The sequence below is a fragment of the Procambarus clarkii genome, chromosome 18 (assembly GCF_040958095.1).
Source record: "Procambarus clarkii isolate CNS0578487 chromosome 18, FALCON_Pclarkii_2.0, whole genome shotgun sequence".
NCBI lineage: Eukaryota > Metazoa > Arthropoda > Malacostraca > Decapoda > Cambaridae > Procambarus > Procambarus clarkii.
Window position 1 is genome coordinate 29,699,525 of NC_091167.1, and position 26,787 is coordinate 29,726,311.

Consider the following 26,787-nt stretch of genomic DNA (forward strand, 5'->3'; position numbering starts at 1 on the left):
TTTATCCGGACCCCCTTCCAAGTGCTATATAGTCGTATCGGCTTGGCGCTTTCCCCTTGATAATTCCCCTCCCTAATATCCTAGATCCCTTTTCTCCTCTTCTAACTTTCTACCGCACCTTGTTCCTCATTCACTGTGCCTTATTCCTCTCACATTTCCCCTCAGTGCCCGGGTCTCCTCTCCCCTTGGCCAGCGTCGCTCGGCACTACAAGATACCGCGAGACACTTTTATGATGTCATTTTGTTTACCTGGGTTAATAAACGCTGAGGTAGGGACAAAAATAAGCCAGACGTGGGATAAGATTAATCGCGAACAAGTGCAGGCGAGGGTGTGTTAAAGTGATTAATGTGGGGAGTGTGTGTGTGTGTGTGTGTGTGTGTGTGTGTGTGTGTGTGTGTGTGTGTGTGTGTGTGTGTGTGTGTGTGTGTGTGTGTGTGTGTGTGTGTGTGTGTGTGTGTGTGTGTGTGTGTGTGTGTGTGTGTGCGCGCGCGCGTGCGCGCGTGTATTTACTGTTTGTGTCTGCAGAATCGAGCTATTATCTCTTGGACCCCGCCTTTCTAACCAATCTCTTTTTCCTCAAATATATCTACTACATATATTTTTTCTCTAACACGCACACACATCCCCAGGAAGCAGCCTGTAGCAGCTGTCTAACTCCCAGGTACCTCTTTACTGCTAGGTGAACAGGACACTAGGGTGAAAGAAACTCTGCCCATTTGTTTCTGCCTCATTCGGGGATCGAACACGGGCCCTTAGGACTACGACCTCCAGGCCGCGAGCCCCCCCCCTCCCCTCCTTTGACACTTAAAAAGTTCTTTCTAATGTCTATGTGGCTCATTTAAGTACTCAGTTTCCACCTGTATCCCCTTGTGCGTATACCACCCGTGTTAAATAATCCCTCCGTGTCCACCCTTTCAATTCCCCTGAGAATTTGTATGTGGTGATCATGGCTTCCCGAGCTCTTCTGTCTTCTAGCGACGTGAGGTACAATTCACGCAGCCTTTCCTGGTAACTCATCCCGGAGGTGAGTGCATGGGTGTGTGTGTTGGGGGGGGGGGGGAAGAAAGACAGCTGTGCACTCGTGTTTGGGAGATATGTGAGATCTTCCATGGGATACTAACACAATTTCCTCGACTGATGTTTGACAACGCTCTGCATTTTTATGCAGACAAAACTTTATCAAACAAAGTCAGCTCGTCTCTTATCTTGGGTGTTTACAACAGATGATATAGACCAAAAAGAGCTTATAATAAAAGCATAATTACCATGAATATATATATATATATATATATATATATATATATATATATATATATATATATATATATATATATATATATATATATATATATATATATATATATATATATATATATATATTGTGACGATAATCTCCTTCAAGAGATTGAGCCTGCTCTTCCCTCCAAAGTTCGTCGATACATACATCTATATAAAACTAGTATGGATGAAATATCCAACAACGACAACAACACCAAGTTTTGCCAGAAGCGCAAAACGTATGCAGCCAGGAACACCTGCTCCACCTCGAACCACCAAACTACCTGTCTTGTCGCCTGCTCATCGCTGATTGGCTGCGGGTCCAGTTGCAACTGCACTCCACCCACCACACTACTTGATGTCTGGGGCCACCACGACCTCAGTCCTCAGAATATCCAGTGCTTTCATCAGGTTAACACGTCTCGTTGGTAGACTAAGCTGTGGCTTACGTGTACTAAGAGAGGTGATAGCTTAAAGCCAATATTCCTGCACCTCTTATTTGATTGTATATTGTTCACTTGTTATTACTCACTTGTCTTAACGTAACTTTTCATTTTGTCATTTGATTATTCTTACTATTTTGATTGATTGATTTTATTATACGAATTTGTATGTCCATTTTATTCATGTTTTGCTTTCTAACGTAATTAAAATTTCATTGTTAAATTTACTTGTGTTTTGTGTGTCTTCTCATTACCTTACCACAGACAAAGTTCCAGATTTTCTATTTTTTGTTTCTATATGTGACGAGGCCATACCCCTAGCTTTTGAACAGCCGAACACCAACGCATTACCGTCACAATATATATATGTATATATATGTATATATATATATATATATATATATATATATATATATATATATATATATATATATATATAATATTACAGAATTTCGCTCGAAGGCTTCCTCAAGCAGTATCAAGCATTCCATGCCAGGTATCTGCAAGATGGTATGCCATCAACATAAAGTAGACATCATACTTAAGGTTAACATCAACAAAGACTTTGTTCTCAATAGAAGCCAGGAAAAAAAAATAGCAAATATGAAACCGAGAGAGGAGGAGAGGGGAGGGTGACCCCATCTATTTGTTTCAACATAAGACTTTAGATCATCCGAGCTCAGGAAAGGTTCCCCTTTGGTACAACATAAATATGCGTTCAGGGACGTCGAGAGGAGTGAAGAGCACAAGAAAAATGGAAATGGCTCGTGCTGGAATCACTGATTCTAATCTTGTCGGTCACATATTCAGTATTACGCGCTTACAGGAAAGACTGCTTCCAAAATATACTACAATTAAAACAAAATGTACATTAACTTATAAGAGAAAATATAAGGAAAACATAAATGTACACCTAGTAAAATAACATTTAATGAAGTATAAAGTATAAAACTATCCATGTGTGTAATGTACTGGGACAACCCGTTCTCGCACTTGCTTATGGTCAATATTGGCTTATTTAATAAGTGCATATGTGACATACTAATTGATTGTGAATATTTTAGTTTACCTTGAAAAGCTTCATAGAAAACACTGGGAAAGGAATGGGGGGAAACCTGGTGTCACCCTCGCTCCTTATCATGCACACACAATTGTACATCTCTATTTTAATTTTACAGTCTACTGCGCCGCCTGTTATCTCCATGCATTACTGCATCAATGTCTTCGGCAGATTATACACGGGTACACACCATTAATTGTATACATCTTTAATTTAATTTAGAGGCTACATCATCATCGTAGCCTCCTTACTCCGTGTTGATAAGTTCCTCTGTGCGTCTTGTTTATATGTACGCTAAGCAAGTGAATCATTTTTACTCTCAAGTTATTATTCTTTAGATATTTCGTATTCAATTACTTCTTGCTTATTAGTTTTACAAGTGTTACTTTGTTTTAATGTTTACTATTATAATTTATTTAATAGTTATACCACCGTGGACGAACACTGGCTTTCGACTCGTCGTCCAATACTTTGACGACGCCGGTATAGGCTCTAAAACCTAACCTCACATTATTTTTTTTACATCTACGTCGCATTTAAGTTATTATATTACGTCGTTACATCTAATTTACGTCCCATTAACATTACGACGTCATAGTGATGTCACACACACATACCTTTTTTTTTTTGGCTAGGTTTTAGACCCTGTACCCGCCGGCGGCAGCGTGCGGGGCTATCCACCCGTGACCGCACGCAAGAGTACACCAAAATACACCTGTGTCGCCTTCCCTGCTATACTCTGGCATCTTGGTGGATGTGTCCCGAATATTCCTTGTCGTCGGAGCGTGGATATGTGTCCTGCAGGGTGTAGATATGGGTCCTGAACATTGCTTGGCGTCAGAGCGGGAGCCGGTCGGCCGAGCGGACAGCACGCTGTACTTGTGATCCTGTGGTCCTGGGTTCGATCCCAGGCGCCGGCGAGAAACAATGGGCAGAGTTTCTTTCACCCTATGCCCCTGTTACCTAGCAGTAAAATAGGTACCTGGGTGTTAGTCAGCTGTCACAGGCTGCTTCCTGGGGGTGGAGGCCTGGTCGAGGATCGGGCCGCGGGGACACTAAAAGCCCCGAAATCATCTCAAGATAACCTCAAGAAGGGTGTGGATATGTATCCAGAATATCTCTTGGCGTCAGGGTGTGGATATGTGTCTAGAACATCCACGCCCTTTCAAAACCATACACACCTGTTACAGATGCAGCTTGCTTTTAATGAAGTTATAGAAAAGGCCTGGATCTGTTTTACATTTGTCTGCTATACCTTTCTCAAAGTTCCTTTCTGCCTCTCTCCTCACTGTTGTGTAATTGTTTCTTGCTTGCTTGTAGTGTTGGTATGTTTGTGGGTTAGGTCTCTTCCTATATTGAACCCATTTGCTCGTCTTTTCCTCTGGCCCCTCCCCCCTCGCAATTTTTGTTGAATCAATCCTGTTTTCTGGTCCTGCATCTCTGCTTTGGGATGAATGTTTGTGTGGTTTCATCGTTTATTTCACAAAATTTGGCATACATCTCATTTACTTCCTTGCCTAGCAACAAGTCTGTCCAATTAAACAGTCGTGATTTATCTTTATCTGATTTTACTATAATTTCTTTCATGACCATTATGAAGCCCTCTAGTTTGTCGTCTAGTTCCTCCTTTCATGTGCTGCTTGCTTGTGGACTGTAGACATTTACAATTATAAATTTATCATCCTGATTTCAGTCCTGTAATGACAATATGTCAACATCTCGAGGGTTTTTGAAAATTAACTTTCTTACCTTCAAATGTTCTTTCACCAGCACCGCCTCTCCTCCCCCCCCCCCCTCCTTCCTAGTTTTCTCTGTCACATCTTCAAACTGTGTAGCCCCTTGGGAATACGACCTCATTTAAAATATTTTCTTCAAGTTTCATCTCTGTGCGACAGTGTCTGGGACCTTAAGCTAAATTATATCGTTCAACTCCAATATTTTTTTTTTATCTCACTTCATATATGTTGGTATATACAATTTTCAAGAACATGTTCCCTTTCCCTTTGTCCTTTACTTCCCCTTCTTCTAATAATTTTGTAGCATTGTTTTTTGTTCCATTTCACTAGCTGTCTTGTCCCTAACACTTTATAAACAAAAAAAATCTTTCTTCTTAATTTATATTCCCATTTAGACGTTTCGCTTTGTCAAGGTTCATTTTTAGCTTTTCTCTGTCTCTGAGGTCTTGTCTTATTCACCAAAGTTTACCATCCTCATTACACTGCAATTCCCTGGCATTTCTAAGCTCGTTCGTCATGTGTTTCACTCCATTAAATGTCACCCTTAAGGGACGGTTTTTGTCTTTCATATTTGCCTATCCTAAAATCACTGACATTCTCCTTTGAATTAAGGCGTTCTTCTAAACCTACAATTCTCTCTCATGATTTTCATCTCTTCCGCTGCTGTCCAACCTGGATAATTTTTCCTTTTCTAAACACCCGAGAATTATTATGGACTTCCTACTTCTATCTACAGTGTGTTGTACTAATTTGTTGGTAACCAGTTCTTTCCTAATTGCTTGCCTAATTTCTGCTTTTTTGTTGGTCATTTCTGGTTTTGACTTCCAAACACTCTTCCTTGACCGTCTCTCTCTCTTTTACAACTTGCTCTTGTCTCTTTTATTGCCTCTTTGTACTTTTGTAGTTTTTTATTAAACTCCTCTATGCGAGTTGTTCATGAAGTTTCTCTTTGCATATCATTGCCAAGAGACTATCTAAGGGTTCTATGTTAGCCCTCAAGGTCCCTTAGAGTTGTTCACCATTCGAGTCTATTTTCTTGTTAATTTCATCAAATTCACCACTCTTCACTTTCCATGCCTCATTATCTTTCTAGCTCCTTAATGTGTGCCTCCCGTATCCTTATCTTATCAATCAAGCTGGTAATTTCCTTACCTAGCTGGAAAATACTTCATTTTAAATTACAAAACTCAATCTTGAGACCTTCATTTTCTTGCTCTAATTTAATTACCTTTTCTTCATAATTCTTTAGCAGGTCCTCAATAATCACTAACCTGTCAAGAAACCTCCTTTCATTATATCTTGTGCTGAGAATCCTTTGAAACATTCATCTGTTGGTATGTTGTCCTCTCCTGAGGTGGCGGCCATCTTTGTTGTTGTTATTCTTCTGTTTTGGAATATCAACTTGTTTAACCCAGATTTTTCACCCACTTACACTTATTTCTTGTTACTTAGTTACTTTTTAAACTTCCGTAAACCTTCATGTATTCTGGGACACCGCTTACAGCTCTCACCCTGCTCCCAATACTTAGGCAGTTGGATTTTTTCTTGAGCTTGCTGCAGCGAGACTCCTGCCTCCTGGTGCTCCACCTCCCGTGTGCGCGCGCGCGCTTGTGCGTGTGAGAAAGTTAGTGTGTGTTGTTATCATGGACAGGAAGCCTCTTGATAGACTTATCGATTGAAGTCCCCCTAGCCAAGGGCGAATATGTGTGTATATAATAACAATAATAATAATTATTATTATTATATATAAATGCATCTAATTTTCATATATTTTAAACATATAACATTACATATTATATATTTATTTAAAATAAAATAAACATATAAAGTGGTGGTAGAAGACAACATGCGTTGCTGAGCCACAGCAACCTTCCCCCGTCTCCCAGTCCTCCCCACCAGTTCCCCCTTCCCCATCCCCTCGTCTTCCTAACCATTCCCCCACACCACCATCCCATCATCTCCCACACTTACAGAAGAGCCTCCAATAGCAACAGGTGGACCCATTGTGCGATAAACACAAATACATTCGACAAATACAATCACTGAGAGGGGTCTCGACGAAATATATGCAGACTTTGTTATGCAAGCCCCTTGGGAACCTCCGCCAGCAGACTAAGATTATGGTTCTTGAAGGAAAAAGAGAACCAGACAAATCCTTATCTACTACGTAATATTGCACAGATGCATATAGAAGCAAACTTGACATCCGACAGCTTCACTTACTTCACAGATGGATCAGTAGACCAGCAGGGACAAGAAACTGGAGCTGCAGTTAAAGCAGGAAACTGTAAATAGTTGGAGACACTCAAATGGGTGTTCGACTTTACAGAGATGCTAGCCATTCAAAAGGCTTTGGAACATGCTCTTGCTGAACACCGACAACATGTTATCATACATACAGATTCGAGAACTGCCATTGCAACCTTGCAACAAAAACACACGTGATAACATTCATCTGATCACAAATGTCACATCATTACTACAAACAATCAAACGACAAGGTCGACGGGTACTTATCAACTGGGTGCCAAGTCATGTGGGAATAATAGGAAATGACATTGCAGACGAAGCTGCAAAACTTGCAACTAAGAGAAGTGTAAACATTTACGCACCAGTCTATCACAGATTAAGAAAGTAATTAGAAACAGAGCAATGCAAAAGACGTACAGTGACCACAACACAGTAGTTGCAACATCAGGATCTGCGAGTTGGTACAAGAATTCAACCAACTACGAACCACTTAGTTTGATGAAAGGGAGCAGTAGAACAGAAGAACATTTACATCACATCAGGCTTGGATACCCATGTGCATGGGAAATAGGCTTACAGGTTCTGGAAGATGAGAGGAAATGTCAGTACTGTGGAGAAATGCCCGACAGACCACGAACATTATCTAACACAGTGCTGAGTTACAAACCCATTAAAATTTCAACTTTGATTCAACAGAGCAGTAGTTGTTGTTAAAACACGGGGACACAATCTTACTGAAGCGACCATACGAGTCAAATACTCATACTCCGGCCAAGTAAAACAGAAACAAGCAACACTTAGCGGGCCAGCCAGAGGCTTAGGGCCCGTGCAGGAATATTCCTGGAAAAACAAAAGGGCTCCCCCTAGTCCTTCCAACAATTACCCTCTTGTCCTCCCCACTCCCTTGTCCGATGCATTCCCAAATGATCTGATGTTCCCATCACAGAAATAAATATAAGAAAAACCAGTTAAAAAAAAAATAGTTAAAAAAAAAAAAAAAAAAAAAAAAAAAAAAAAAAAAAAAAACAACTATCCTCACGAAATGAACACTACAGTAAACAACACAGCTCAATTCCAACGCAATGTCACACAAAATAATTAAATCAATCTATGAAAATTTAATTTATCAATGCAATCAGAAACACTGAAATGGAATCGTAACATATTTAGGATAGCGTGTGTTGCTATTACGTGCAACAGATGGCATGCTTTAAAAAAAAAAAGCATGTTTTTACCTGTCACAGGTGAGGCATTTATGTAGTAAGTATATAAAAACATATGCATATTCGAATGCAACGTTGTGTTAAAATTTCAAAGCAATCGGTAATGAGGTTTCATAGATTTCCTTCACATGAAAAACACAGTTTTTTAACAAATCATGTTTTTTTCCCGTCACAGGCATGGCATCTATATAGTATGTATATAAAAACCCGCTCAGATGCGAATGGAACGATGTGTGAAAATTTCAAAGCAATCGGTGAAGAACTTTCAGAGATTAACGATTATGAACAAACGTACATTTCCATATATTATATATATAAATATATATATACTGTATGTATATTTTATTTTATTTATATACAAGAAGGTACATTGGGGTTAACAGAGAACACAGAAATTAAGTGAAATTAAGTGAATTTTTAATAAAAAGACAGCAGAAGTTTTTTGTAGTAGAGAACTTGAAAATCATGGCTGGTGACCCTATTGACTTGCACACTGCCTTTGAATTATGGGTCAGTCCTACAGTTGGCTTCATTCTCGACTCACAATCGGGGCTTGCCCGTTTGATTCCTGGGTGGGACAGGAATGGTTGGGTATATTTCCTTTCACCTAGCACTAAATAGGTACCCAGTAGTTTGGCAACTGTTGGTAGCAAATAACCATCAAACTGTTGGTAACAAAGTACTGTACTCGAGAAAATGTATAGGGTCTAAACGAAGATGGATTCAAAGAAAAAAAATCCAAGTGATGTGTTATTAGTTAAATGCATAAAAATTCACCAAGGATAAACTGTCGTGGATAAACACCCAGAAAGCTAAAGGCAAAATTGAAATGAAAAGCAGATACAGAGATGATGAATTTGAAGAGAAATCTAGGCAATTAAACAATTGCCCATGATGACTTCATCACATCAATGACAAACCAAAAATGCTTTAATGAGAATTTATGCTGTGTTGAAGTAATTCCATATTCATTTTACAGACTTAACAATTAAGATCGAATGAAAAATGAGCTTGCCATATTAGGCGTGTACCAATAACCACCAGAAACTGGTAGCCATGCAGTTTTTTTTTTTTTTTTTTTTTTTTTTTTTTTTTTTTTTTACCTGCTAGTACAGGAAAAAAACGACTTCCGTCTCCTATTAGCAGGCCGAGTTCTCAAACCTAGACACATCACAACTTTGTCTATACTATTTACAAATATTTTCTCTAGCTAGACAGTAAACAATTTGCAGATGCTTATAAATTAGTCCAACATGTTTTTATTATTATTTCACAAAACCCATTTCTGACAAAATTTTATTATTAGTCAGTGTTTCCCTATTGCCTGCAAACCAAGCGGCAATATACTAGTGAGGAAAATGAAAGATAAAGTTTAATATTCATAATATTTGGTATATTGGTATAACACAGACAAATATTTGAGACGGTATATGGTGTGCAGTTCTACAGATAAATGTTGAGATTAAGAAAATGAAATTGAAGTTACATAATTAAATATTAAACACGGCTGGTTAAACACACACTGTATGCAAAACAGAATATATCAAAGAATTTGGTTGTGAAGAGAATGAAACATGCTAAAATTCATATATATATGTGTATATATATATATATATATATACTGTATACTTAAAAGCTGAACAATGCTCTTGTGAGTAACTGTGGCTCAAAAAGCATTTGATTAGTAATTGGAATATTAAGTCTGTTGGATACATTATGTACTGACCCATCATTGGGCTACTGCAGGCATTATAAAATGTACTAGCTGAAGCCCTCCAATTGGCCAGAAGGTAATTAGAACTTTTGAATTGCTAGTTCCTTTCTCAAACACACTCACACTGGACACTATTTCCATAATATTTCTCTGAAACATGGCAGATTTCGCACCTAAGTAATAAATTGCAATATAAAGAGCAACAAATATAATAACATCTGATTAGCATAAAAATGGTTGAAAGCCTTTGTAAAAAATAAGGAGAGAGAGAGAGAGAAAGGAAAATTCAAGATGCAAGAATAGCACTTACACCAAAGATATTTTATTATTATATTTATTATTGATAAGGATCTTTTCCTGCCGTCGCCTCTCGTCCTTGAATGCTGCTCTATTCAATTTCTTTTCCACACGTCTTTCCTGTAAAGAAATTGACCCCACTTCATTTGCTAGCTAATTCCTCTGAATATTTAAGTTTTTCTAATAATATATGTAATTATTATCTTTAAAATATACTTGGTACTTAAAGACTAAATAGAGAGGGCACCAAGGGAAACAGAAAATCTGTATGCATATGGTTATGTGTTAAGTGCCCTATATTTTAAATATGTGATGCCTAAAACATGCTCCAGAATCTAATTCCTACCCATTACAAACTTGCATATAGAGAAGGCTCCATGCTTTCCGGGCACCACCTACCCGGATACGACGGCTTTTCATTCTGGGGCAATTCGAATAAAATTGGTGAAAGTGTTGGGGCGAGCAAGCAAAACTGAACTATATACACACACACACACACACACACACACACACAAAATTTTTTTTACAACATTGTAAAACTACACACACACACACCTAACTTGATCATGACAGACCTCTTCCTTACATGGCGGTTCAACAAACGTGCATCACTATGAATCCCTTTGACTCCTCCCTTACCTACCTCCTTAACTTTAGGCATGGATATGTATAAATTTTTATTGTTGTTGTAAACATGCAGAATGGCATCGTGAATAATAGCCACACTTAAAAGGGTTAATATTGGAAATAAAAATTATGCTGTACTAAAGGCAGTAATAATAAGTGTGTGTATTATATAGATATAATACACAATTTTATGTATGAACACTGAATGTTGTATACACAAATTTTGGTAAGAACAAGCCTAAATCCAGCATTGTATTTTTTTTTTTTCATAGCAGAAAAATCAATATTTCACACACATCCCTGAACATAATGATGCTCATTATCAGTCGTGCAGGGCACTATTACGTAAACCCAGAATACAGAATGCCAAGTTTTGCCTTACTTGTTTGGCATGCCATATAAACACAACGTAGCCATAGCACACCATACTTGTTAATAATTTCACAAATCGATGACACATTAGTGTCAATGGAACGGTAGCTCTGGAAGAGAGAGAGAAGAGAAAAAACAGAAAACCATATTAGCTGAAGAATGTTTAATTAACAATCACCACTTGCCGTTGCCTTACCCTTCGAAGCTCTTTTAAAGCTTTCTTCCTAAACCTTCGTTCTTCCGAGGACTCTCCAGGAGGCCGAATGGAGATAGCCGACATGCTTGTGATCAGCGTCTGAGTGTCGGGTTGTGCATCGTCTGAAAAATAAATACCATAATGCAATACTGTATAAAGGGGAGAATTTTTTTTAATCAATCTACCTTTCACTTTTGTATAAATTAGTTTTTTTCCAGGCCTTCCACAGGATGTGCCTTCCACTCCATGAAAGAAGGAAATTGGGCAATGATATGTAAATATAATTAATGCCAATACTGAAATGATTGATTACAGCCTATAACATGATAAAAATATCAACTCGAGTTCAAAATATGACAATGTTTTCATATTTAACCCTATATCTTCGTAATTACAATTTCAAAAGTGTGAATTAGTCAGAAGTTCATTTTGAAATAGAAGGCATTTCAGCACAAGAAAACTATCATAAATTGAGAGACATGTGAAAAGTTCATTTCATTCATAAACAGGAGGAATGCAGCATGAAATTGATTTAGACCTTTTATTTTTTAAATGGCTTGAAAATGGGTCCACTGACAGTCTCGACTGGTTTAATAATATGATCTTCGATCATATTATTAAACTTATTAACAATTAATAAGTGCTAAACAATAATTAACCTTTGAACTTTCTTGTAAATACTTTAATAAATTAGTGGAAACTGATGGCACACTACTGGTGAGCTGGGTGGGAGAAGTAGACTGTTTGGGGCTAACATTATTGGCAAATTAAACTCATTTTGTGCTGCTGCTGCTGGACCCCAAACAAAGAGGTCCAAGAGTACAAAGTATGGAAGGTGAGAGCTGGTGTCGAGATTAATTAGCAATAGGTTGCGTGGAGACCTGGAGTGGTGAGAGGCTGGAAGAGCTGTGGAAGAGGGACAATGGTTAGAACAAGGGCTGGTCAGGGATGCGGGAGAGTGGTTTGGAAGAGATGGGGGTTCTGGTAGCACGAGTAGGTTTTGGGAGTGGGTGAAGAGTATGGGATGTTGTGGTGAAGGGCGCTGGGCATCACTACATACTGAAATACATTAAGATAGCCCAGAAATATTGCAGCAACCAGTTAGAGCCACTTGGTTCTGAAACTAACTCAAAAAATGTAGAGATTATATCTAGATATAACTTGAAACCCTTACTTCATACTGATACTGGTGTCAAGATTGATTTCAATACATCATGGAACACATTAATCCTTCACTTTAATAAGGATAAAAAATTACTGCATGCCACGCTAAAAATGAATGTATAGTACATACACGTATATATTTATATAGTATATACCTGATGCTCCAGCAACTTTATCATGATGAGCTAGATTCCTTCTAGTCAAACCTCCAAGTCCATGCTCTATTGGAATCCCTGTTCGTGGATCAACAGCAATTTTCTTGCGACGTGGCGGATCAGTAATAGTGCGTGGATGATTGTAAAGGGTAGAATTAGTTGTCAGAATCGATTCACAGTCCCACCTCTCTCTAGGTTCGTCATCTGAAATCTCAACCTGAAAACAAAAAGTAGCACATTTTCATCATAATCCTGCTATCTTAAACAATTTTAGAATTTAGAGCCCAAGAAATTTCTAAGCATCTTTACAATCAAATTGTATATGTACTTGAACACACTAAGGCTTTGATCATATCCTATTTAGCACATTAGGTTCACGAACAATTGTGAGGAAAAGCTCATGCAAAAGGAACTTTAATAGATATTTATCTCAAAAGACCCATTTTGAACACAATACTGTAAATATTTATTGTTCTAACAATTGTGAATGCCAATTATGCCAATACTAGTCTACCCTCTATCAATATAGAGGGTAGACCTTCCCAACCATCTTCCCAGACTAGCTGGTACATATGCACAAATCCAATTTTGTAGCAAAATATTTGATAAATGTGTCACAGTACAGCACCCATTTCGTAGCAGTGTCAATGTTCAATTGCCTCTACCAAACTTGTCATTTAAAAAATGATAAAGTTGGGCAGGGGATGCCACGCCATTGCAGTGTGTGTGGTCATACAGATGACATCACAGTAGCCACCCTCTCTAGTAGACACGTGCAGATCTCGAATACTTTCCACGAGCTTCGACAAAGGAACGACCGACTCTGATCAACCGAAGATCTCGCTAATCTTGGGAAGTATTGTACTCGGTAAAATTTAATTGTATTATATGTATATTGATGGCCATTAATTATAGTGAATGTATAAATTTTTACCGGTTATGATGGCCGAGAACCACTCAGGACGGGTAGGCTCTAGTTTCAATTATATATAAACCTTCCATCTGCTATATACTGCATATTGTAGTAGCAGTTCACTACTTTTGAAGTTATTCGGCAGGCACAGCTCAGGGGAAGAAGAAATTATGAGGTGTCCTAGTGCAACGAGAAGCATTCACGGTTATCATTAGGGCTTAAACCAACGAGTTTCACATACGTGACTGAGTCCAGTGCCTATTACTAGGCTATACATAATACATAAGCTATGAATAGTATTATACAAATCCATTTTATCTGCAGACTAACATTGTAACCTATTATGCTCATCAATTATTTGATTAATAGGCTAGGTACACATACCCCAAAAATTATGTGAACAGGAAATGCTTGACATGATATCACAGAACATACAGTCCACTTTGAATTAATAATAAATAAAATCCTGCTGGGAAATACCCCACACAGCCACGTCCAACCACTTGGGCTGGGCGGTAGAGCGACAGTCTTGCTTCATGCAGGTCGGCGTTCAATCCCCGACTATTCAAGTGGTTGGGCACCATTCCTTTCCCCCGGCCCATCCCAAATGGTTGTCCTGATCCCTTCCAAGTCCTATGTAGTTATAATGGCTTGGTGCTTTCCTCTGATAATTCCCCCCTCCCACAGCCTGGCCTGTGGCCAAGTTATTATTAACATACAATACTAAGCCATATGACTATTTAGCACTGTGGCTTGAAGCCTAGCTTCCATGTTAATATTATGGCCAGTGAGGCAATGTGACATTACTAGTCAGGTGACATTCATCTGGAAATTAGACACCTAACCTACACTGCTGAAAATAAAGGAAGTGACGCTGTTTGAATCATTCCTGGACACAACACGCTAATACATTTAGCTAATGCTTCAGCCAATTAAGTGAGGCTAAATCATAAGGATCATTGACCACAGAACCATCACAAATCAACTGATGATGCCCTTACAATAGAACCTTCTGTTAATTTTAAACCTGTTAAACTTTTGTGGTGTAAACCACAATTTTTTTTTATTTAATATAAGAACATTAATTGCAACAAATTTTGATCCTTGACCAAGTGGATGAGCTAGAAGCAAGAAACTTAAAACTGATGAAAGAATAGTCACAGTCCTGTTTTGATAGCAAAAAATGCTGCTGCCATTCCCCTTTCCACCTTTCTCCTCTCTGGTTGAGGAGGTAAGCTATCATTATCTGCTAAATTTGAACTAAATGCCTGCATACAAAGTTTTATTGGAAATAATTTACCGTACCTCATCCTTCTCCTCCTTGACATTACTTCGTCTTTCCTGCATGTCCTTAATCCACTTTATAATCCTTGTGCGGTCATCTTCGGAGTCCTCTTGCAGCTGCTTGTGCGACTGTTCCAAAACTTGCTGAAAGAGGGGCGACTCCTCTCCTACAAACCCATCGATGTCTTCACCATCTAAGGCTCCAACCTGTTCATCCTGATACTCCCGAAGGAACTGTAAAAATGCACCATTATTAAATCTGGGTTAACTGTGGTATGATGAATATTACAAATGGTTTTTACACAGACCACATTTACGTGCAAGTTTGAGTATTAACAAATGTAATTTCCCCTCAGAACTACAACATAATAACATCATAATACCCAGGTGAGAGTGACAAATAATAGGGAAGCTATTACTATTATAGAAAGAGATGTCTTATTACAAGTAGGTATGTATCTCAAGGTTCCAGCATGGTAAATTGGAAGAACAGGAACCTTATGATTGCATACATACGCACATGAACAGAAACTAAGAGAAATATAAATTAAAAACTCTACTAACCCCACAAAGAATGACAGTTGTAATGAATCAACCAAACTTTGACCCGATATCAATATTTGAATGAATTCAACATAAGGGAAGTCAACTCTAAAGACCCCCTAGGGTATGATCAATCACTCCGAGTATCAGTGACTACGAGGGAAGGAAAGGGACTTATCAGGGGAAGTGCCAAGCCATTACGACTATATAGCACTTGGAAGGGATCAGGATACGGATTTGGGATGGGACTTGGGGAAGGAATGGTCCCCCAACCACTTGGACGTTTGGGGGATTGAACGCTGACCTGCATGAAGCGAGACCGTCGCTCGACCATCCAGCCCAAGTGGTTGGGCGTGACTACAGGGAAATAAAATCCAGCTCTATGCCCCACCTCCTTGTTGTTTATACCTTATGCTCCAATCATCTCCCTCAACATTAATGTTTTCAAATTTTTCTTAAGCTGTGGATGGAATAGGCTTCAACACCCACCTCTTTCAATGAAGTCTACTTGCTGACCACCTGTACAGGGAACGACTACTTCCTTCCACCAAGTCAATTGCATGTCCAGCTTCCACTCGTGTCCCTTTGTCCTACCCCTCTATAACCTAAATAGGCTTCCTTTGTCCACTTTGTCTATTCCCCTCAAGATCTTGTATGTAGTTATCATATCCTCCACCATACTGTAGACTGACATTTGAGTATTTGGTGAATGTAGGAACCAAACATTCAGCATATTGATCAGGAGATAAAAGCCCAACATACCAAAAGGAAAAATTATGATGAAATGAAAATTTGTTTCAAAATTACCTGGGAACACAGAACCCAAGAAATCAGACACACACAATACATCATTAATCTCACATAAGAGATTAAGCTTAATCACTGCAAACACAACTATGCGAGTACATGCAGGCGATGAGTCACAATAACGTGGCTGAAGTATGTTGACCAGACCACACACTAGAAATTGAAGGGACGACGACATTTCGGTCCGTCCTGGACCATTCTCAAGTCGATTGTGATGAGGACAGGTAGGGACAGGCATTAAATAGGCAAGAGAGAGCTGAGGAGGAAAGTCAGGTGTAGGGGATAGTAGTAATGAGAACTGCAGCAGGCCTATTGGCCCATACGAGGCAGCTCCTATTATAACCACCGAAGGAGATAGTAATAGGAATAAGAAGAGGATAGCAAGGGAGCGTAGAAGACAATGAACAGAAAAAGGGAGAAGAAAGAAAGGGAAAGAGAGAGAAAGAAATGGAAGGGGGAAAGCTTATGTTAAGTCACGTTTGTTAGAAAGATTAGAGCATTTGAGTATATACTGTGAAAGGGAAGAGTCCACAGCAACAAAGCCAGGACTCAAGTTCATGTTGGGTACATTGTTAATAAGAGCCGATTCTACAAGACGGCGTCTGTGTAGAGTAGAGGCAGGAAAGATTATTTTGGAGGAAGACCAATCAATGGGATGATTAGAATCCCTCACATGGCAGAAGAGAGCATTGTTAGTGTCTGCAGACATAACACTTCTCTTGTGTTCTTTAAGTCTGTCATTCAGTGTACGGCCAGTTTCGCCGAAGTATTGGAGAGGACAAGATGAACAGGAAATAGAGTAGACACCAGCAGCATTAGAAGTAGGAGGAGCAGTGTGAACTAGATTGCTACGAAGTGTGTTAGTTTGTCGAAAGGCGAGTTTAATGTCAAGAGGACGAAAGGTATTGGTAAAAGTTTTGAGTTCAGATATGAAGGGAATGCATAGTACAGTGCTACTAGTGTTGGAAGCAGGTTTAGGATGAAAGAAATTTCGTTTAGCTTGAGAGTGGGCACAGTTGATGAAATGCAAAGGATAACCAAGGCGAGAGAATGATTTGTAGATAAAGGCAATTTCAGAATCAAGAAACTGAGGGTCGCTGATGCGTAGAGCGCGGAGGAAGAGAGAGACGAGGACACTTATAATCTTTCCTGCCTCTACTCTACACAGACGCCGTCTTGTAGAATCGGCTCTTATTAACAATGTACCCAACATGAACTTGAGTCCTGGCTTTGTTGCTGTGGACTCTTCCCTTTCACAGTATATACTCAAATGCTCTAATCTTTCTAACAAACGTGACTTAACATAAGCTTTCCCCCTTCCATTTCTTTCTCTCTCTTTCCCTTTCTTTCTCTCTTCTCCCTTTTTCTGTTCATTGTCTTCTACGCTCCCTTGCTATCCTCTTCTTATTCCTATTACTATCTCCTTCGGTGGTTATAATAGGAGCTGCCTCGTATGGGCCAATAGGCCTGCTGCAGTTCTCATTACTACTATCCCCTACACCTGACTTTCCTCCTCAGCTCTCTCTTGCCTATTTAATGCCTGTCCCTACCTGTCCTCATCACAATCGACTTGAGAATGGTCCAGGACGGACCGAAACGTCGTCGTCCCTTCAATTTCTAGTGTGTGGTCTGGTCAATATGCGAGTACATATTAAATTCATTACCGGTGGGTCTCGGTGAGCATTATAAAGTGCATATCACGATTGTAATTCCACTAAAATAAAAATCAAACCTCACCTTCCCTTCAAAGCAATCATCCAATTTAGACAGCAACTCATTTCTTTGGAGGACTGACGAGGACAAAGAATAGTTAGTGAAGTGTGACTTGGTCTCCTCATCTCTAAAGGTTCTGGACGGGCCATCAAGGCTGCACACATCGTCCCTGGCTTCGTCATCACTGTCGTTGAAATCACTGCTGAAGTCTCGCTCCTCTTCGTCTGCATCATAACCCTCATCCTGTGTTTTCTCCCTATATGCACTGAAACCATTTTTTTTATTAAATAATTACTAATAAAACAATTATGAGATCAGCTATTAAATATATATATACACAATCTAGATGCCTTTTCCAGGGATCTGGGTGATAGTTACTATAACAAAACATGGTTCTGTTGGCAATTAAGCCATAAAGACAACTCCCATGACTGCCTAAGTCAGTCCATAATTCTATATTTACAAAAGAACATGAACAAGTAACTTGAAAACATTAAAAGGCTTACATTTTTAACACAGTAGAAAGCTAAAATACACACATTCCTATCAAGTATAGGTGAACAAACTTCAATAGAGGTCTGGAACAAGATACAAGATATCTCTAGGAAATGTTTCAACCAAACAATTACACCACAGCCTACTAGCGCAAGCACACACTCCTTTATCAATGTGCTAGACTAATAAGCACACAGACTCCCAATAAACAAAGAAACTTGACAAGGACAGTACTTATAGCTAACCAAAATTATTCCCTCAAGTACCAGGTAACCCACTTTTAGTGTCATACGGTATAAATTTAATTGAAAGGTTACTACCTGATGCTTGGACAGTTATTGCTCCAATACCACACACAAACCACGTTCAGGTAATTATAATCAATAATTATAATAATTCCTTCTGTTGGGAGCCAGGCAGCCACAGTACACACAGGCTTGTACTTATGATCCCCTAAGGTCAAACTACTGACCTTTTCCAGGATGCTACCTCACAACAAGCTAACAAACTCTCAGGGGTGCTTATTTACTCCTAGGTGTGAACAGGCCCATTACACGATAGGAAATGTGCCAAAAAATGTCCCCTCCTCGGGATTCAATCCCAGAATTCCAGATTGAGAGTCGGGAATGAACCCAATCATTTTATGCATTTCTTTAATACCTTGTACCATTATCTGTAAAGTGCCTGAACATTACCCTCTGACAGACTGTTCCATATGCAAGGCAGACTGTCACTCCAACTACTTTGATTTTGTTTTGCTGAAACCACTTGCTACTATTCAAACTTCTCTCCAGTGGTCTTCATTAATCTAACTGTGGTGCTATTACAAGAGATATCAAAAGTTTAACAGTTTGCATGACATGGCCGTATGCACGCACAGTTCAGTGATATTGTAAACATAGTATTTAAAAAAAATCCAAATTAGGTAAGGAATGATGTTATCTGAATTATTGAGAGTTCACCATTTGCTACTATCATAAAATTTAACTTGCAAAATATTAAGAGGCTAGTCATGTCCCCTGCATGATTTTTTATTATGACTCCATAATAAATGTAGCCACTATTATTAATAATAAAAAAAATCCTGTCATTCTGAAATAAGAAATAATCTTTTGAGAATAATTAAGCAGTCAAAAGCTGCAAGGCACAGAACATTACACAAGATAGAAAATAGCACATACTCCCCCTCCCACTCTCCATTTTCAAGACAAATATTTTAAAATATTCATAGGAAATATTAGTAGGAAAATACGGGCAAGTACTGAAATACATGCTAGGAGCTGTGGACTGTACTTAAAGCCCATCATGAAACCAAATTGGAAACTTATCGTTCTTCCGTCATTACTTATCTTTAAATACAGTACTATTATAACAAACAGGTAAACTGCTAACCTCAACTTTGATAGGGAAGGGAGGTATTGTAAACCATTATCTAAATCTTCCAGGGCAGGCATTTCCCCATCTTCTTCCTGACCATTTCCCCAGATTTCATCATCCTCACAATCTTCCCATTCTCCGTCGTCATCCTCAAATTCATGGATAGGATTTTCAGAATTGAGCATCATCACAAAGTTATCCGGAAGAGCGTTGTCGTCATCAGGATTGTACGCTCCAGATTCATCAAAAAAGTCGTCATCCAACCCAGCAACAACATCTGGGTCTAATTCCGGCCGCGGACCTAACATGTGCAAATGACGTTTTGTATGAGTATGGGGTGGAAGGTGGGAAGAGTCCATCCCAGAAAAATGGCTGGCACATAGTGGTCGTTAGGTAGGCGATCACTTCCCCTCTTGCCACCAAATAATTATAATTTAGCAACCAATAATGAAAATAACACTACATGAAGGATATAATAAAAAAAACATCTACTTCATTAAAGGCAAGAAACATCTACAAGACAAATAAAAATAATATGCTGGCCACTCTCTCAATGTTGCTAAAGATGAAAGCAGCATTTTTCCCTCCCTCTTCAAACATTTTCTAGTCATTTTCATTATTATTATTATTGTACACATTTATCCGTTATTATTTGAAACTGTAAATTAAAATAATTTAGCCAATTTATATTTAAATCAGTACTGTGTGTGCGTGTGTGGAGGCAAACACTTGAAAACATGTAGCAGCACAATGAACCTTCCCTTTCTATCCAGTTTCATATGCTATTCAACATGGTTTAAATTTCACATACGAAGAATGACACCAGCCACCCCCACCCCTTTAATAATAATAATAATAATAATAATAATAATAATAATTATCTGCACTGTATATCTGCTTGGGTATTAGAATCTTGTTTCATCAACTTTAGAATTTTAGGAGGTCCATTAATGGCTGCCAATATGTTAACAAATCTTCAAATAATGAATGCTACAGGTAAAAAGTTCAATAAAAGCAGCCATTCTGTGCAATAATTACATTCCATTTGTTGTTAAAACTAGATTTTAGTTAACTGAACCGTGGCTTAGAGATGGTGCACTTTATGTATGTACTAAAAATAAACTACTCATTTAATTGCAAATGTTAATTATAAATGGTACGGCTTTATCTGAAAAAAATCATCACCACCATTATCATGTTTCCCCATATTCATGTTATGACTAAAATATTGTAGGACAGCCCTTTCAAACTTAGCATCAACAAAAACATCCACATTAGAATCTGAATAATTTTACAAAGTGCAAAAAGTACATTCGACTTATCACAAAACGAAAAGTTCTTATTTCATCCTAGCAAACTGCTTTCACTCAAACAGTATCATTAATTAAAAAAAAAAAAATGGTAAACAAAGTTATTGATAAAGAAGGCAAAACAAACAGTCTATATCATAGACGCACCTGTGAAAGGAGCTGCTTTGTTTAGAAGTCCTATCGGCTCCTCCACGAAAGATTCAAATGCTGAGGACGGCAACAGTAGCTTTTTACCACGCAATTCTTTCTTGCCCATCTGGAAGTTTTGGCAGAAAAAGTCCCTGTTATTGAAGACTACAGTTTAGCTTGCTTCCCAAAATGTCCAGTGCAAAGGATCTAGTAGCTGGAAATCTATATACTGTAATGTTATATAATTTAAATAGCTACTGTACCTATATTTTAAAGATATAGACATCAGAATTCAAAAGGCAATATTTTTTGCAACGTTCACAAACATCCTATGCAACAGGACCTGCAAGTACCACTCTTCCAATGGGCACATCAGACAAAAACAGTAATTAGGCAATGTATATATGCAGTACTTTTAACTCTTAATTGGGTGCCCATTGTGAAGAAGCAGCAGTGATCACAGGTGGCACATTTGATACCCCTGGTTTGCTGCATCATCCTTTTTGTACTAAAATTAAAAAATATCCTAATGTCATCTGCAAAGGAAGATACAGTACAATAGTTTGTCTCCTGGTCTATGTTGATCATGAGACCGAGAATGAGTACTGAAGCAAGCACAGTAACTTGCAGAAGCAGCTTTTTACAGCTCATTCTGCAAGTATGATCCAGATTTTACCATGTTCACTAATACTCTTTGGAATCTGTTCATTAGAAAATTCAAGATGAATCTCCCAACTTTGTCATTTATTCCTGCTGTGAGCATTTTGTGCCATTACTCCATGGTCGTATTTATTGAAGGTTTTCACGAAGTGTGTGTATATTGTATCTGCTTTTTTTTCTTGTCATCTTTGGTATGCAAGGCTATGTCATAGTTGTCTAATAATTGTGAAAGACAGGAGCATCCTGCTCAAACTTATGCTGACTAGCATCATGTAGACATTGTGACAACACTTATTTTGCCTCTCGGCACTCGTTGAAAGAACTTTATGATGCGTGATTTGAGATGCTACCAGTCTTATATTTTTTTCTTCTGCTTTGCTGCCCAGTTTGTAGAGTGGCACAGTCTTCCAGTTTAAGTGTCAGAGATGATCCTGGTATTTAGGTGCTATCTCCAAATAATGTTTAGGGCCAAGAGATGATTTTTTTTTCCCCAATTCTTGATGAATATGAATTTCCAGGATTCTTGGTCATGGGTCAGAATGCATGGGCATGCTCACTATGGCTACTTCAAATTCCCCAGTGGGGTAAGAGTGACATCCAAAATGTAAGTCAAGGTTGGACCATGCGAGTACTGTAATAAAATCTTGTCTTGATTTAAAATTTGGCGGTGGCTCTGAAATGTGTCTGCAATATTTTTATTTTTCCCATTGTGCCTGAAGTTTGATTTATGAGAGGTCTGCTAGGAACATCCTTGTGCAAATCCTGGTCTTACTGTAATGTAATTTTAAAACTATGCTGAACATCTGAGGTTGTCATAATCTTGAATCTGGACTATGGAGACACTTTCGTATTAAGCATTAGAAAGCTTATTTAATTTTACCGTTAATACCAGGCAAGTCTCAATAACATGGCAGAATCAAATAAGCCAAAGCAAATTATAGTATGCTGCATAACATGCAGCCAATGTTATCATACTAAATGTTACATACTAGTCTTTGTAAGTTTCTACAATTGCCAAGTAGTTTGTCTACAATAACAGAACATGAAGACACACACCTGTGGGTCTTCTCTGCGGATGGTATACACCTCGAGCTCCTCTTCATCCCAGTTAACGGCTTCCCGCACCCCCCTCAAGTGTTGCAGATAGTTGTAGTCGTCATCAAAGAATATTCCGTATTTCTCCTGTTCTGTCTTTTTGGGGTTCTGCAAGCACACAAAAAATATATTTATAGTAATAATTGTTGTAATAAAGTACAACAAAATACAGACCACATCTACTGAAGGAATAGATAAATATATAAATTTGTTTTATTCAACAGTAATTAATGCTGCAACTTAAATATAAAAGTTTATTTTTTTTTTACATAAACCACTTTAAAAAATAAAAATTAATCCACATTCTTGCACAGAATAAATTTATTTAGTAGATTCATACATTTGGCTGGTTATATTATCTAGCAAAGCTTATAGAATGAAACATCAATTCACATGTAATAAACAGCATTGATGAGCAGATCATTAATATACAATTAAAGATCCTTACCTCTTCAGTTGACTGTAGGACTGCCTGCGGAGCGGTCTCATCAGCAGCCAGCGGATCTCGCTGACTGCGAGGCACAACCTTAAAGGTGTGCAAGACATCGCGCCGCTTATCAATGAATCTTTTGCCCTTCTTACCCTGAAAGATAAATACAGTATTCAAGAAAGTACATAAGGAACACTGCAGTAAGCATCTTGGCTTGTGCAAGGTAGCAGAGGGAGTGTATAACTATTTACATATGTATTCAATTTATTTCTTAAATTTTGAAACAAATTTGCTTCAATGACACTACGTGACTTCTATAAATCAATACAAATTGACAAATCCAGTACAGTATCTGTCTGCGTGAAGCAAAGAGCCATTGCATGAGCAAATTTTAACTAATTCCTAAGCACAACTGTACTTAATCCATAAAACCTTCAAAATTTTGTAATCATTTACTCTATGGCTCTGTATAAAATATAATTAATAATTTATATTTTATATGGACAGAACAGGATATCATTTAATATTCAAAAGAGCAAAGTATGAGGAACTAAATATCACTCAAAATACTGCATTTCATAGTTACACTTGCCAATTTAATTTCAAGAGCACTAATAATAAAACATTCAGTTTATCTGTAAAACTTGATTATAGAGTAAATAAGACTGAGGTACACAAAGAAATGCAATGCAAGATTTTACATCAATTAGCCAGTCATGAAATAAAGTCATTCTGCTAACCCGCCTTCTATGGAAGGCGTACAGAATATAGGCACTTAATCTTCTCCGAATGGGAACCATTGATATATAATGCATCATGAAATATGGTCACCATAGGTAACCAAGCAAACTTCAATAGGTAAACCTTAATTGTACACCTAGTCACAAAATATTGCTACGGCATCAACTCCATTATCCTGTGATGCAAGAATCTTCTTGTTAAACCCTGTGTCACGATATACACTCAACACAGTACTGTAATAGTATATGTGATCTCCAAAATAAAAAATCAAACTTGCAGAATGTTTTATGATACCAGTATCGGCCAAAACCTTTAAGTTTAATGCCGACATTCATTAAAAAGATGCATTGAATTCTGGTAATACTTATATTTTGGTTTAGGTTCTACTCTACTTGCTTACTCGTTGTGAATTTGACTGAACGAATGGAATTTGAGTCGTCATGAACAGCTTTGTCAGACGGTACATCAATAGAGATTGTCCTAAACATTGCCAAGATTAGGCAATACAGTACAGAATTGTAAACAATAGCAGTACCCACTATCAGGTAAAGTTGTTCCTTTTTCAACACGGCCCTAGCATCTGGCTACACTTAAAAAATTCTATATGCAATAGCTTCAGGTCGGTTCATTTTGGACAGTTCAAGATTGGGGTCAGGATTTTAAGATTACAGTGTACTATGGGTATTTTTGGTTTGGAATGAGCAAGTTGGAAACAGTGCAACTAAACCAGAAACCTCAGTACTCCATGGGCCTGTATCCAAAACATTATCTACAAGCTTCAGGTAAAGGATTCACTGTTCAGGTTGTCGCAATTCCAATATGGGGAGGAATTGTTAGAGTTCTTGCAGACCATTACATTTTCATGAGAAGCAAATTAAAAAACTAATATTTAATTTATATTCTACTATGTTTACACCAAAATAAGGAACTGTGTAGGGTATTCTCTAAGGAATATTTCAATACGTATTGCACATAGCTTGTAGTAATCCGATTATGGACGGTACAGACATGTCAATACATGGCTCTGGAGAGCAAATGTGCAAATTGACAAATAAATTGCATAGTATGAATTTCAACATAAATGATAACTTTATAAAAAAAAATATTAAAGTGAAAATCCATTTTTTTTAGACAGTAATAAATAAGGGATGCCAAAAAATTAAAATACATCTAATGAGCAATACTGTATATAATAATGCCTGCATAACTTTAGTGTTGCAGCGTAGACCGGTCTTGGTGTTTACGTAGCCCTATTTAGCAGCACGAGGCCGGCAGCGACAACATTGGCCGCTGCCGGCCAATTCCTGTTCAAAAGAGCAGGAATTCCTGAAAGCACCAGACTCGCTTATGATCCTAATAATTATAATTTCATTTTTAAATAATTTTACTTATAAAATACACACACATATTTAGAGGTTTACTTGCAGAGAGAGAGAGAGAGAGAGAGAGGTTGCATATTACTCCTCCACTTTTGAAGTCAAATAAGAAATTATCTAATAATTTCTTTGAAAGTGGGAATAATCACATGACAATTTACCTGCACACTAAGCCTTATATACAGCAAGTAAATACTTGTATGCAGCCTAACTTTCACCCTTCCCGACTCTCACCAGCAGCAATTACCACCATAACGGCCACCACCATTATCTTCATCATCATTATGTATATAACGCAAACCAATTACTAACAACACAGTCTAACCAACGTCGTTAATTTAAGGTAAAAATATGGACACCATCTTACACATCCGCCTGCCACACACACCTGGCTAAATGCCAGTTATAAGAAGCGTAGAATGGGCGATAGTGACGAGCAGAGGCCAGCCCGCATCACTTAACTATTAGTTCAGCTGCACCGATAGTTATTACAATCAAGCCTTAACAAGCCGCACAGGTAATTACATACACACACACACCCTCCCCCCTCCAGACCACATCAGCACAGGTGCCAGGGAACAACACCTCCTCACACCTCACTAGCGACGCTCCTCGCCCCCTCACAGGTATATCTACGTATACATATACACATACAAAAGCAGGACACGCCCCAAAGCAGCCGGGACAGAGGTTAGTTAAGGCGACCCACCATTATTTACGTCTCTCTGCACATGGTGTGTTTACAGAGCAGTGGCGACCTCTGGCGGCGGGTGTAGACGCCGACCGTCACCGCCTCCTCATTGGTCCGCTCGGCACTCTCCCAGCCAATCACAGCCCGATCCCGGCTGCACTCTACTTAGACCCTTCCAGAATTACCACAAGAAATACAATTTTTACCTCCGGGACAAATGACTGCACGCTCTTATCGGTCTATTAAATGTTTAAAACACACATTGATGTTATTGAATATAAATACACAAGGGCTTGAAATATGAATGTTATTGATTTTGTCTATTCCAAGGGGATTGTTCCATGCGACACGTCAGACAATTTTCACAATGACTTTTGCTATTATCATACTCGAAGGCAGAGTATTGTTCTGCTATTATAATCTATATGAAAGTTTATAGCATGTTAAGTTAAATACTAGCTATGTATACCTAAAAAAATCCTCACCCTGCAGGAAGGTATGAATTGTCACACATATCTGGATAGAGGCGACTGGGTCCCATGCAAGGGCTAGCAACTGTACCGGCAAAAGAATGTATTATATACACACTGACAGGTGTATATACACTGTGAGTATACAGTAGTCCTAAAGTATACTTCCTGGTGGTCAGTAAAGTGGAGTCACGGCCTAAATCCTCCTCCTCCTGCGGTTGTTATTGTCCTACAACA

General features: G+C 38.3%; 1 protein-coding gene across 1 annotated transcript; it reads right to left on the reverse strand.

Annotated features, from left to right (window-relative positions):
* Positions 1-9,362: 9,362 nt before the first annotated feature.
* On the reverse strand, positions 9,363-26,251 carry LTV1 (LTV1 ribosome biogenesis factor). Its single transcript, XM_069326457.1, has 10 exons — positions 26,099-26,251; positions 23,291-23,425; positions 22,804-22,950; positions 21,106-21,214; positions 19,664-19,949; positions 17,801-18,041; positions 14,735-14,947; positions 12,517-12,733; positions 11,198-11,319; positions 9,363-10,122 (listed from the first exon to the last, which is right to left on the reverse strand). Exons 1-10 carry the CDS (start codon positions 26,099-26,101, stop codon positions 10,012-10,014), a joined length of 1,584 nt encoding a protein of 527 aa, XP_069182558.1. The 5' UTR covers positions 26,102-26,251; the 3' UTR covers positions 9,363-10,011.
* Positions 26,252-26,787: the final 536 nt, after the last annotated feature.